Below are 15023 nucleotides of genomic sequence, written 5' to 3'. Positions count from 1 at the left end.
TTCAATATTTTGATTAATGACCTTGGCATAAAAAGTAGGAGTGTGCTAATGAAATTTCCTGATGATACCAAGCTAGGAGGCATCATCAATACAGAGGAGGATAAGAACATTATACAGGAAGATGCGATGACCTTGAAGACTGGAGTCACATAAATGGGTTGAAATTCAATAGCACAAAGTGCAAAGTCATGCACTTAGAGTCTAGTAATAAGAATTTCTGCTACAAGCTGGGGGCTCACATCAGTTGGAAGCAAAAGAGGAGGAGAAAGGTCTGGAGTGTGGGTTGATCACAGGATGATGATGAACCACCAATGGCAAATGTGAATATGCCAAATGTGATCCTAGAATGTATACAGCAAGGCATTTCCAGTAGGAATAAAGTACAATGATAATGTACAAAGTACTGGTAAATCCTCATTTGGACTACTGTGGACAAATCTGGTCACCCATTTTCAAGAAAGATGAATTTTAACTGGAACAGGTGCAGAGAAAAGCTATTAGGAAGATCAGAGGAATCTATCTTATTAGAGAAGACTGGAAGAGTTTGCCTTGTTTAGTCTTAAAAAAAGAAGGCTCAGATGGGATATGATTGCTGTGTATAAATACATTTGGGGGCGGGGGGTGTAAATACCAGTGATGGTGAAAAACTATTTAAGCTAAAGGACAACGTTAGCACAAGAAGAAATGGATGTAAACCTGGACATGAACAAATTCAGGCTTGAAATTAGAGGAAAGTTTCTAACTATCAGAGGGATGAGGTATTTGCAGAAGTATTGTGAGCAAACAATTTACTTAGTTTTAACAGAGATCAGGACAAATTTTGTGTGCAATTTTATGAGGGAGTTGCTTGTGATGGTAGAGGGCAGGGCTCAACAGCCAGGGGGCTCACTTCTGTCTTAAATCCTATGTTCCTAAAGCTCATGCTTCAGGAGTATAGCCAGCCATCTGCAGGGGTCAGGTAGGGATTCTCTCCCCCCCCCATGTATTCTGGGACTTTTTTTCTCTCCTTCCTCTGAAGTATCAGGAGATGACCATAGGTGCAGATAGGCCAGTGGGTGGAGAGGGGCTAGGGCTCTGAGGTGGCACCAAACATTCTCTCTCTTAGGTGCTTGGCTGGCTGGTTCTTACTCACATGCTCAGGGTCTCACTAATCACCATATGTGGGAAAGGGAAGGAATTTTACCGCAGGTCAGATTGGAAGGGACCTTGAGGGGTTTTTTTTTCACCTTCCTCTGCAGCATATGGGTGTGGGTCACTTGCCTGGGTATATCTCACTTAATTTCCCTGCCATTGTGGGGTCCTTGGGAACTGGTGCACCTCTGTCCCTCCTATTCTCTGCCTTTAGCTCTTAATAATCTAGTCTCCTGTGGGCTGTAATACTTTGGTCCCATTGCAGTTGATGGGTTTAATCTGTGGGTGGTGTTGTTGCCTGTGCTATACAGCAGGTCAGACTAGATGATCTAGTGGTCCCTTCTGCTCTTAAACTCTATGACTCCATTAAAGATTGCGAGATACAACAGAGATGGGGCTACAAAAGTACCTGGCATTTCTTAACTTTTGAGTGCTTGACTTGCAACATTCATGTTCTTTTAATGGTTTTCTTGTGTGTAATTTCTTATGTTTTTAAAACATACATGAAAAAAATGAGAAGTCCATCATGTGGCATCTTATTGACACCCACAAAGATAATGAACAGAGTTGGGAACTTTAAATCTGCTGCATAGACCTCTGCCACTTGAGCCAATGGAATAACTGGTAGCAATGGCAGGTTGTCATCTATGGGAACCAGCAATAGGTGGGAATGAGACAAGCACTTTCCCAATATGTTTCACAGATCTTTGTTGACAGGCTCCAGAATAGAACCCAAGACTATATTTTATATCTAGGACTTAATTTAAGAATAGTGCTCAACCAGTCCCAGTTCCCCTCTCCCTGCTTCTTGTCTGATATCTGGCTCTCTCTTGTGCCTGACCACCCCAAACACTAGCTCCCAGCCCCCAGTATCTCTCTCTCTCCCCCTTCCCAACTCCTCATCTGCTCCCAGTTCCTCCTTCATCCCATTTTGATCCCAGTCCCAGTCTTCTTCCCTAACATGCTGCAATTTCCCCTCCCAAAACCCTAGTTCCAAGTCCCAGTTTCTCTCTTTCTTCTAACCCTTACAGCCTCCACTCTTGTTCCAATATACTTCTTCCCCTTCCCCAGTCCAGCTCGTGCCCCTTCTATATTGGAGTCAGGGAGCTTCCTCCTCCATTCTACCTGTGAGCCAGTAAGAGGGTCACAAAGAGTACAAGAAAGATAGTCTCCCTACTCTCAGTTCTGGTGTCCAGTCCCACACCAGTATAGAATAAAAATGAATATGACTTCACCCTTTCAGCCTGCGTTGGACTGTTATCAATCACTCCGTGAGAATGGTGCGCTCACAGTATGGTCAGCAGATAGGAACTGTCAAGGGATGGACGGTGAGCAGAATCTTTAGAGACTCACAGCTAAATTCTGTGAAAAGTCTCTACTGAGCACATGCAAAATAAGATTTTTTCAAAGATTTATAAAAACTTGGCCAAATTTGGGCAGGTTTTCATAGTTCTGACAAAAGGTACATCCCTGATCCAAAGGCCACTCCCCTTACAATTTTCAAATTCCTCCTTCAAAACATGGAGGTGCTAGAGCTGTTCTAAGAAAAAGTTGCAAGAATGTTTTCTCATGGGCAAAATAATGTATCTTATTTGCATTCTTAGAAATGGCTGAAGTAGTGTGATAAACTATTCGAAGAGGTTGAAAAAAAAATCAGCCTGAGGCAGATACCTGGTGTGGAAAATTTTGGCCTAACTAATTAAAGTTTGAAAATATGGTCTTAGAATAGGAAGTGTCAGACAACCAGCTCTGCTTGTAATAGAGTGTGGGAGAAGACCTAGCTCTGACCTAGCTCAGTGGCTAGAGTAGCTGGAGGGGCACAAAGGAGGGCTTGTAGCTGGGGCAGTGCTGCTATACATTGCACAGGTTTTCTTCTAAAATATCTGTCTGAGAACTTGGTTGCTAGCACCAGAGTGGATGAGGAATGTCCAGTGAATCAGGGTCACAAACATCTAAATAGCTGCTCCAGTGTCATTTCTGCTTCATTGCATATATTAAACACAACTCCTTCTGTTCTAGCCCACGCACTAAATTCTGGTTTCAGCATACATTTCAGTGAGTTGTTTCTAACCTGGTGTAAGTTTTACCTATAATCACTGGACATTACCTCAACCCACTATCACCTTTAAAAAATATTTTGTGTACACACACACACACACACACACTCCTCTCTCTCTAAACATATAATATGTTTTATAAAATATATATACATTGTATGTAGTCACTTTGGAGACAGGGATACTATTCAAACTACAAATCCCTTTCAGTTATTTAAAACATTCAAATTTTCTCGATTCAAGCTAAATTACCAAAATAATTTTTTTTATATATTTAGCCTATATCTCAATTAAGTCCTAGGAATAAAAGATAACAGGGACCACAGATGGTATAACAATATTCTTCTATGTCTTCACTGGTGTGCAAACCAAATTAAGAATCAAAGTAAAAAGCACACAGCAATGCAGAATGGATATTAAGTCTGTCCACAGTATGAAGAATTAAAAAACCCAGACCAAACAAGGAAAACAATCCTGAAATGTCTTGTTGCTGTTCCATGCCATAGGAGACAGAATATAGGTTAGATGTTCCTCCTTCATTGAGGCATTTAGGTCCAGATTAAGGAAAGCACTTAAGCACATTGACTTCTAGGGGACTTAGGCATGTGCTTACGTGCTGTCCCGAATAGGGATGCTTTCCAGAATCAGGGCCTTAGGGAGAAGAAGACATTAGTCTTGATATTTTCTATCAGGACTTTAGTGTCCCAAAAAGAATTAACTTATCCAAAAAGAATTAACTTTTTCCTCATGAGCAATATTAAATTTAACAGGGAGTAGAAATCTCTTGCTTACTCCAAATGCTCATTGAGGACATAACCTTTGATCTGGGCTTTTTTAATAGGCATCAGATTAGGAAATAAAACCAGGAACTTGCCGCTTTAGTAAGTGATGCAATATGCAGCCCTACTAGTCTTCAGGATTCTCTTTCTGTCAAACAGACAAAGAACCTAGTAATTCCTATTGTTGTGGATTGAGTCAAACCTTTTTTCTCCTTTATTATTCTGAAGAGAAGTTTACTCATGGTGCCTACCTCATGCGCCGTTCTCTCTTGAAGTGTTGTGTGCATGACCCGGACTCCTCATTTCCTTCTCCACCTCAGAGCCAGTATCCAGCTCTGAAGTAGAGGGGAGGAGGGTGGGTAGTGGAGCACCCACTGGGCCATCCACCTCGAAGAACCTCAGTTACTGCACAAGGTGAGTAACCATCTCTTCTTCTTCGAGAGGTGTCCCTGTGGATGCTCCACTCCACTGTAAAGCAGTGCCCTTTAGGGTGGTCGGGGCTTTGGAGTCGAAAATAAAATACTGGAAAGTACCGCTTGGCCAAGTTGAGTATCTGTTTTAGGGGCTTTCGAGATAGCGTAATGTTTGGCAAAAGTGTGTTTGGATGCCTGGGTGGCAGCCTTGCAAAGTCTACCAATTGGACATTGTTTAGAAACACCGTGGACATCGACATGGACCTCGTGGAATGCGCCCTAATGGTTGCTGGAGGCTGAGTGCCTTTTAGCTGATAGCATAGTCAAATGCATCCAGATATCCATTTAGAGAGCCTCTGTGTAGATATGAGTGCTCCCTTGGACCATTCCACTATGGATACGAGAGTTTAGGACTAGCCTGAAATGGTTTCGTTCTGTCCAGATAAAAGGCCAAAGCCCTTCTAACATCCAGGGTATGCATGGTCACTGCAAACGAATTCACATGTGGCTTGGGGAAGAAAGTTGGGAGCTGCAGAGGTTCATTAATGTGGAAGGACGAGTGCACCTTGGGTAAGAATTTGGGATGGGTGCATGTAGTAGGTCTTAGCCGGGGCTCGACCCTTCCGGGCAGGAGGGGAGCCACACCGACTCACTACTGTGGGAACAAGCAGTCAGTTAGTCCCGAAGCTCCGGCTCTTTGGTGCAGGGCCGGAGCAACCACAGTTAAAGCTCAGGCCCTTGACTGCAGGGGCGGAGCAAACAGTTCAGAGCCCAGGCCCTGGATCAGGGCGGGGCAAACACAGTTAAGCTCAGGCCCTTGTTTGCAGGGGGCTGTGCGAGCAAACAGTTCAGAGCCCAGGCCCTGGATCAGGGCGGGGCAAACACAGTTAAGCTCAGGCCCTTGTTTGCAGGGGCTGAGCGAGCAAACAGTTCAGAGCCCAGGTAAGGCACGCCTAGGCTTTCTGTAGCTGAGCGTTGGGTGAGGGGGAAACCTGCCACCCGTGAGCGGGGGTGGCAGGGGGGAACGCAGGCCCACCCACTCCACTGCGTTCCAGCCCGGGGCCCTAGCAGCGGTTACTGCCGCTACTGGTCAGTGGGGTATCCAGACCGCAACACACTGACATAGGCTCACACTCGGTTGCAGCCGGACCGGGGTCGGCTACCCCCGGGCTACTTCCACGATCCCCCTCAAAGCCTACCTCGTTCGTCGCGCCGGGCTCGGGCCAGTCCATCTGCATGGACTCCTCTCTGCCAGGGCTCGGTGGCAGGTCCGGTAGCTCTGCCGGGAAGTCAGGCCAACGGTCCTCAGGCGGCTCCTCTGGGTAGCAGCAGGGGCGGAGAGGTTTGGGTACAGTGTCACCCTCAGGGTTGGTGGGGTGGGGTTCCCAGGGATTCTCCCAGTGACGGGAGCGGACGGGTTCCGGTGGCTCCTCCTCGTAGCGTGCTCGGGCCAGCTAGGGTCCAGGCCTCGGTCTTCGGCGGTCTCCTGGCCGGGAGCTCCCGGCCACACGTCTGCTCCCTGCGGTGGCTGGCCGCCGACTGAGCTCTGGCGGCCGGCCTTTATACTTCCTGTCCCGCCCCTTGACTTCCGGGGGGCGGGGACAGGCGGTGGTGGTCCCACCCACTCTGGTGCCTGCACGTGGGCTCCCTCTTCTGGGCAGGAGGGGAGCCACACCGACTCACTACAGTGCATAACATAACTTCATCCTTAAAAAAGATAGTATAAGGGGGAGCAGCCATAAGCGCCCCTATCTCCCCCACATGTCTCATGGATGTGATGGCTGGCCTGTTATCGGTCATCACTTGTATGTGTTGGTTTTGTATGAATGGTAGGAAGTGGAGGCAGGCAGCGCGAAGTTCCAGAGATTTATGTGTAACCTGATCTCTGTTGTGGACCATAGTTCATGAGGTGGGCAATATCATGTTGCCTCTATATAAATCCATGGTATGCCAACATTTTGAATACTGTATGCAGATGTGGTCGCCCCATCTCAAAAAAGATATATTGGAATTGGAAAAGGTTCAGAAAAGGGCAACAAAAATTATTAGAAGCGTGGCGTGGCTTCCGAATGAGGAGAGATTAATAAGACTGGGACTTTTCAGCTTGGAAAAGAGATGGCTAAGGGGAGATATGATTGAGGTCTATAAAATCATGACTGATATAGAGAAAATAGATAAAGAAGTGTTGTTTACTACTTCTCATAACACAAGAACTAGGTATCACCAAATGAAATTAATAGTCAGCAGATTTAAAACAAATAAAAGGAAGTATTTCTTCATACAATGCACAGTCAACCTGTGGAACTCTTTGCCAGGGGATGTTGTGAAGGCCAAGACCATAACAGGGTTCAAAGAAGAACTAGATAAATTCATGGAGGATAGGTCCATCAATGGCTATTAGCCAGGATGGGCTGGGATGATGTCCCTAGCCTCTGTTTGCCAGAAGCTGGGAATGAGTAACAGGTGATTGATCACTTGATGACTACCTGTTCTGTTCATTCCCTCTGGGGCACCTGGCATTGGCCACTGTCAGAAGACAGGATACTGGGCTAGATGGACCTTTGGTCTGACCCAGTATGGCCGTTCTTATGTTCTTATGTTGCATGTGTGCTCCCCATCCCACGAGGGAGACATCTGTCATGAGCAATTGTGATGGGGGTTCCTGTGTGAATGGTCTCCCCGAGCATCGGTTGTGTGGGTGAATCCACTAGGTTAATGATTCTTTGAGCTTGTGGGGCATTGTTAAGTGGATGTTCATGTTGTGCTTTTTTGGTTTGTACACTATTGATAGCCGTCCCTACAGGCATCGCATGTGCAAACATGCATGTTTGACCACAAATATTCATGCTGCCATGTGGCCCAAAAGTGGTAAGCATTCATGGTCTGTGGTTTGTGTGCTGCTGCACACTATGGCTACGATTGTTCGTATGGAGTCGAATCTGTCCTGCGGAAGTGATGCCCTCACTGTCGTAGAGTTGAGATAGGGGCCAATGAATACCAACCAGGTTCTATCATTGATTTCTTTGTGTTTACTTGGAGGCCGAAGCTGTGGAAACAGTTTATTGCCATTTGCCATTGCGTGGAGTGAATGGCTTCCAATCGAGTCTGTGCCTAGAGGAGGCAATTGTCCAGGTAAGAGAATATAATTACTCCTTCCTTCCTCAGATGAGCCATTAGAATAATAGAATAATAGAATATCAGGGTTGGAAGGGACCTCAGGAGGTCATCTAGTCCAACCCCCCTGCTCAAAGCAGGACCTAATCCCCAACTAAATCATCCCAGCCAGGGCTTTGTCATGCCTGACCTTAAAAAAACCTCTAAGGACAGAGATTCCAACACCTCACTAGGTAACCCATTCCAGTGTTTCACCACCCTACAAATGTCCTTCCTAATATCCAACCTAAACCTAAACTTCCCCCACTGTAACTTGAGACCATTACTCTTTGTTCTATCCTCTGGTATCACTGAGAACAGTCTAGATCCATCCTCTTTGGAACCCCCTTTCAGGTAGTTGAAAGCAGCTATCAAATCCCCCCTCATTCTTCTCTTCTGCAGACTAAATAATCCCAGTTCCCTCAGCCTTCTCCTCATAAGTCATGTGCTTCAGCCCCCTAATCATTTTTGTTGCCTTCCGCTGGACTCTTTCCAATTTTTCCACATCCTTCTTGTAGTGTGGGGCCCAAAACTGGACACAGTACTCCAGATGAGGCCTCACCAATGCCAAATAGAGGGGAATGATCACGTCCCTCGATCTGCTGGCAATGCTCCTACTTATACAGCCCAAAATGCTGTTAGCCTTCTTGGCAACAAGGGCACACTGTTGACTCATATCCAGCTTCTCGTCCACCATAACCCCTAGGTCCTTTTCTGCAGAACTGCTGCCTAGCCACTCGGTCCCTAGTCTGTAGCAGTGCATGGGATTCTTCCTTCCTAAGTGCAGGACTCTGCACTTTTCCTTGTTGAACGTCATCAGATTTCTTTTGGCCCAATCCTCTAATTTGTCTAGGTCCCTCTGTATCCTTTCCCTACCCTCCAGCGTATCTACCACTCCTTCCAGTTTAGTGTCATCTGCAAACTTGATGAGGGTGCTAACCACGCCATCCTCCAGATCATTAATGAAGATATTGAACAAAACCGGCCCCAGGACTGACCCTTGGGGACCTCCGCTTGATACCGGCTGCCAACTAGACATGGAGCCATTGATCACTACCCGTTGAGCCTGACCATCTAGCCAGCTTTCTATCCACCCTATAGTCCGTTCATCCAGCCCATACTTCTTTAACTTGCTGGCAAGAATACTGTGGGAGACTGTCAAAAGCTTTGCTAAAGTCAAGGAATAACATGGCCACTGCTTTCCCCTCATCCACAGAGCCAGTTATCTCATCATAGAAGGCAATTAGGTTAGTCAGGTATGACTTGCCCTTGGTGACTCCATGCTGATTGTTCCTTATCACTTTCCTCTCCTTGAAGTGGTTCAGAATTGATTCCTTGAGAACCTGCTCCATGATTTTTCCAGGGACTGAGGTGAGGCTGACTGGCCTGTAGATCCCCAGATCCTCCTTCTTCCCTTTTTTATAGATGGGCACTCCATTAGCCTTTTTCCAGTCATCCGGGACCTCGCCTGATTGCCATGAGCTTTCAAAGATAATGGCCAATGGCTCTGAAATCATATCTGCCAACTCCTTTAGCACCCTCGGATGCAGGGCATCTGGCCCCATGGATTTGTGCTCGTCCAGCTTTTCTAAATAGTCCTGAATCTCTTCTTTCTCCACAGAGGGCTGGTCACCTCCACCCCATACTGTGCTGCCGAGTGCAGTAGTCTGGGTGCTGACCTTGTTCGTGAGGACAGAGGCGAAAAAAGCATTGAGTACATTAGCTTTTTCCACATCCTCTGTCACTAGGTTGCCTCCTCCATTCAGTAAGGGGCCAACACTTTCCCTGACCTTCTTCTTGCCACTGCAAAGATCTTGCCACCATTGCAAGGATCTTGGAACAGATAGTGGTGCTGTTGAGAGGCCAAAAGGTAGCACCTTGTATTGGTAGTGGTCTGTGCCTAACATAAATCTGAGAAACCGTGAGGGGGGTGTATCATCACATGAAAAAAGGCATCTTGAAGGTCGAGTGCTGAAAAAAGGCATCTTGAAGGTCGAGTGCTGAAAACCAGTCCCCTTGTTCCAGCACTGTTATGATAGTTGTTAGAGTGACCATCCGAAATCTTTGCTTCCTTATGAACTTGTTTAGTCACCTGAGGTCGAGGATGGGTCGCCATCCCGCACTTTTCTTTTGCGTTAAAAAGTAGTGGGAGTAAAATCCCTTTTTCCTGTGTTGTTCGTGGACCAACTCCACTGCCCCAAATTGGAGGAGATGTTCTACCTCTCAGCACAACAGTAGTTCATGTAATGTGTCTCTGAGGGATGGGTTGGGGGAGGGTTGGTGGTGGGTATGGAAAGGAAAGGGATGATATAGCCCGAGTGGATGACTTCTAGGGCCCATTTGTCGGTGGTAATAGCTGACCACTTGATGCATAAGAGGTGTAAACAGTCTCCAAAGAGTTGGATGATAGCACCATGCATTGGAACCAGCGAAAGGTCTTCTAGGCCCTCGACCAAAGCTTTAGATTTGTTTATTGGAGGAAGGAGTCTGAGATGCCATTGCTTGTGGTTGGCAATGACGTTGTGGCCTTTGTCTTTGCCTCTGTGGTTGTTGCTGCTCGTATGGACTCTGCTCCATGAGTATGAGTTTCAGCCTCAGATCCCTGTCTCTTCCTGCCCAAGCTTTAAGTCTGCTGCAATGGGCAAACTTCTGGGGAAAATGGGATTAACCCAGACAGTGGACACATTGTGAGTGTCCATCTGACACTGGCATCACTTCTCTAAGTGAAGTGCACCTTTTGAAATCCATGAGCCCGGCATAATAGGGGCTAGTATCTAACTACGGGTTGAAAGAAATGTATTTTTTGGGGTGGGGGAAATAAAGAAAGAAATGAAACTTGGCACTAAAATACTAATGGTATAAACTGTCTAACACTAAATAACTATTTACAAATCTCACTAAAAACTACATATGAATGGGACTGTGGAGCTCTGTCTCAGGCCGGAGATGGTTGAGAAGGAACTGAGGAGTCCGGGTCGCGCACGCGACACTTCAACAGACAATGGCGCATGAGGCAAGCACTGCGTGTGCTCGACCCGTATGGGCACTGCTGTAAAACTCTCCAAGCGAAGGCGCAGGGATACACCTACACCTGGAGTGGAGCACCCACAGGGACACCTCTCGAAGAAGAACCAAGTGAAAATTGGGATTAAGACCAGGAAAGCCTCAGATGTTGTTCAGCCCATCACTTGAGAGTCTAACACTCAAGATACTGAATCTAACTTTTCTGCCACAGGGAGCACAGATTTTGTAAACTACCAACTTTAACATGTAACAAATCTTTTTGGAGCCCCCTTTTTCACCTGCTACAATTCCTAAAGAACAGAATAGCTCTGGCATGATACTATAGTCTAAGAGTTTGTGGTTTGAAGATATCAGACCACTCAGATATAAATTTATTTATTTATTTTTGCAAATTTCTTACTGGTAAGAAAAGATCTTTTTGATCCTTCGGGAATGAATTTTTACAGGAAATCTAAGGAATTCTCCTCTCCAAAGCTAGATCTTCATATGTTGATTTCATTGCTGCTAGGCTCTGCCCTCAGAGCCCTCCTAATAAAATGTCTTTAACTTTATTATAAATCTTACGAGTGTATGCAGAGAGATTTGTTTTCCTAAGGAAAATTCTGTAAGGATATGCTGGAATGAAATATTCTGATCTTCATACCAGTCAATTGTTTACAGAATGTCAAAATATTCCTGTAATTTAAAAGCAGCAAGTTATCTTTTCTATCCTTTGGCATATAAACAGATTTATGTTTTAATGATTAAACCAGTTGTTTCTTCAAACTACTGAAATTCACTAAGACTAAAGGTAGATGTAATACTTGGTAATTATAATAATTAGAAAAGAACAATCTGTATAGAAAAGAACAATAGTATCTGGGAACCAAATTAAGCTTACCTATGCAGTCAAGTTTGGGTGACCATTCCCCATTTGTACAAGTTGCTTGCTTAAAGTTTCTGGCGTCTGATATACATTGGTAAATGATACGTTCATTCTGCTTATAGATCTTTTTCTTGGTGTCAGTTTGTAAAATAGCTATATTATCAGAATTCTCTGGAAATTTACATGGAGCAAATTGATCTAAATAAAATATAACGCAAAAATTAAAATATGCTATAACTCAAAGGATGTCTCAAGTAAATATCCATTTAAAGGCAGGCATTCAACTTGCAAATACATGCCCATGTGAAAATATTTTATCTACCTTTGTTATAAGTAATCTCTAAAGTTAATAGAACAGAAAGAGATCAAAGAAATTTTTTTTTTCCAAAATGTTTTCAGTTTGTGTAATAGTAACAATAAGAGGGAAATATTTTCTGGAAGATGTATGATTTTTAAGGTGAACGCATCCCTTTCATTGTGTGAAATAACAGCAACACTAGAATTTCATTTCTTTTTTTTCTATTTTTTTTTAAACACCACAACTGCGTAGAGAGATGTGCACAAATGAAAGACCTCATATTTTTAGAACTATAAGTACCAGAGGTTTTATCCATATAAACAAATTATTTCAGACAAACAATCAGTATCCCAGGAAGATGCATCTGAGATTGAAAGTTGATGTGCTGAACCAAGTCTTGCGGCTTGATCAGGGGTTTCTGACAGTTATAATGAAAGCTTGTCTAATAACTGTGTAAGCTAAGCAAACTCTGTTTGTTAGGTCAGATGAAGTCCTCCACATAATTGTAAATAAAGCATTATTGTTTTAAATCATTGCAAATAATGGATAAATATACAATTTATTATGTTGAAAGGGAGGCAAGGATAGAGCACAGATTAACTCTTATTCAGTAACACAAACCTTCAATTGTACATATATGAGGGCAGATCCTCTGTTAGTATAAAGGGTCTAATACAGTTTACAGCAGCTGAGGGTCTGACCCATGGTGCATATCTTGACCTCAACTAAAATTTTTGTAACTAAGAAAAGTATATTTTAGGTTTAAAAAAATAAAATATTAAGTTATCCAGCGTTCACAATGTGTATACTATGTTATATTAGCCTGTGCAACTAAATGGGAGAATTAGAGGAAGGAGCCAAAAACATAGTTCAGATATGAAAAGAGCTGATCTAGACCTACCAGAGGTCAGATGATTAATATCTCACACCCTGGCATTAGAGGTTGTTAGAAAATTCCATAAAGATTTAAAAAAGCCAAATAGCACCTAAAGAGGTAAAGTACTTAGCACAGTGTGCACCAAACTCTGTTACATCTTAAAGCTTCCAAAGATGCTGAGTTCCTTCGTTAGAAAGATACACTGAAGGGAGGTGGGGGTCAAGCAAACCCCGTTGAAAGCCACTGATGCTTTTACGCACATGCTTAACTTTGCTCACATTGAGAATACCCCATTGACTACAATGGGACACCTTGTATAAAGTTAAGCACAGTCATAAGTCTTTTCAGGATCTGGACCTTAGCAATTTCTAACTAAAAATCATAAAATCAAAACCCCCAGCAGCAAACCAATGCATCAACTATGGTATGCAAAGAATGGTTCGAAATGTCTATATAAGCTGTATCTGCCTAAATATTGATGAATAATCTCCATAAAACCTTAAATGAAATTGTGTTTAATTCTTAAAGTATTATCTAAAAGGTTTACTAGCACATGAAGGTGGAGATGTTCCCTTGACTTAAGGGGGGCCTGATATGGAAGGTGTGCACGGATCGGTGCTTGGTGCCAGAAGATTTGCCAGTCTACGTGATTTCTTATCCTGTTTGTGAGCACTGGAATGCACCGCTTCTCCACAGATGGAATTCATGGAAAGCGCTTCGTCCTTCGTAGGCCTGGAGGAAGACTTACTGCCATGCTTATGCTCCTGCTTCCTTGACTCCTGACTAGGCCCCGGCACGGGGTCCGTAGTACTAGTATAGCCAGATCCGGACTTGATCTCTGTGGTCGGAGGCACCCTCCTGAGTTTCTCAGGCCGATGTAGGGAGGGCATCCCACAGAAAAAGGAGCAGTTGTTGTTGTGGAAGGGTGTGGGGTGAGGCTATGGAGAGGAAAGGTCATCCTCCAGTTTTGGAAGTTGCTGTATCTTGCCTGACATGCTGCCATCTGACTGATCCCAGTGCATTTTACCAAATCAGCAGCCTACTATATATGGTGGTTGGAGACATCTACATTTGCTTATACACTCCCCAGTTTCATCCATAGCTTTTGTCACATCCCTTATTTTAAAGACAAGAAAAATAAGTTATTTTACAAAATAAATGGCCTTGAATACAGACCCAATCCATTTTGTAAATGACAAAATAATACAAATGTACCTGTCAGTTCTATGTACTGTCAAAGGAAAGGGCCAAACGCCTGACCAAGTACCCACAATTGACATTTAAAAAAAATACTAGGATAGCAAGTGCATTCTCCGTCTGATATGTTTAGTATACTGAGTTAGATTTTGACATTTGTTAAGCAAGATAAGACATAAATGCAACTTACTGCTACAACCTGGAGGAGGCAACCAGCCATTCTTTGTGCATTCAGCTGTATCTTGTTCATTATTAATGTGAAATCCATGATTACACGTAATTATAAGGACATCACCATCCCTATACATGTTCCTTTGAGGTCTGAATCTACCATTAACCACTCCTGGAGGATCACATACAATTTCTAATGAGAATGAAACAAATACATTTTACAAATGAAAATAGGCCAGTGGGCTGTACAATCCATCAGCAATTATTGTGATTTATCTCTGAATAAAATGTATGGAAATTGTATAGGAGGGAAGATACTATGTTCCCTACTTTTACTGTAATGCTAATTATGAAGTTGCCAAATAGAATGTGGACATACTGATTTTTAATTGAGCAATACACACACCACAGCTCTTCAAAAATGTTCATTCAAAACTGTTGCTTTTAAATGAGAAATGGTCTTTTTTCTAAACCAAATACTTTCACCAAAAAAATGTGGTTGTTTGGTTTTGGTTTTTTGGTTTGAATTTTTCCAGTTTCTCATAAAAATTGGATATTTTAAATTTTGTTTTTTTCTCCTTTCTACTCCCGTTTTCCCCTTTTTACTAAATACAATAGATTGAATGGTGTCAAGGGCTTTTTCCTCCACTTTTTCTTTTTATTCATCTTTGTATATTTACAGAGTAGAAAAATCAAAGTTGGAGAAGTTTTCAAAATTTCCAGAATGGAAAAAGGAAAAAGTGAGATGAAACCCTGGACATTATTCATTTATTTGCAGTAAGATGCAAAAATGAAAAAAAACGGGGAGAATTGATGGGAAAAAATAACATTAAAAATACTGAAGTTAAAATGTATATATTTTGTGGGGAAAAAATTAAAATGAAATTTGATCTGTTTCAAACCCTGCAAAATGGTAAAACCATCAGATGTCAACACTTTTCACAAAATTGTTTCTCCATTTTTCATCCAGCTCTGGTAAATATGCTGTCTCAGGGCTGGTAGCTTAGAAATTTAAAGGACATTGTGTTATCCTGTAGTTACAAACTGTTACACCCAGC

At 43.3% G+C, this 15023-nt stretch overlaps 1 protein-coding gene across 4 annotated transcripts in view; it reads right to left on the bottom strand.

The window, feature by feature from the left end:
• Positions 1-15023, bottom strand: part of LOC112059023 (complement factor H-related protein 3-like) — a 53273-nt gene that overhangs the window by 23415 nt on the left and 14835 nt on the right. For 2 of the 4 annotated variants that reach the window (XM_065554419.1, XM_065554418.1), the window contains exons 6-7: positions 13985-14158; positions 11438-11620 (exon numbers count right to left, since the gene is read on the bottom strand). In XM_065554419.1, coding sequence (XP_065410491.1) covers positions 11438-11620; positions 13985-14158 — 357 coding nt within the window. The remainder of the gene's footprint in view (positions 1-11437; positions 11621-13984; positions 14159-15023) is intronic. The other 2 variants (XM_065554420.1, XM_065554421.1) reach the window with 1 other exon arrangement.

This window comes from Chrysemys picta, chromosome 8 (assembly GCF_011386835.1).
Source record: "Chrysemys picta bellii isolate R12L10 chromosome 8, ASM1138683v2, whole genome shotgun sequence".
Classification (NCBI taxonomy): domain Eukaryota; kingdom Metazoa; phylum Chordata; order Testudines; family Emydidae; genus Chrysemys; species Chrysemys picta.
The sequence above is the reverse complement of the archived record's forward strand: the minus strand, read 5'-3'. Positions and strand labels throughout refer to the sequence as shown.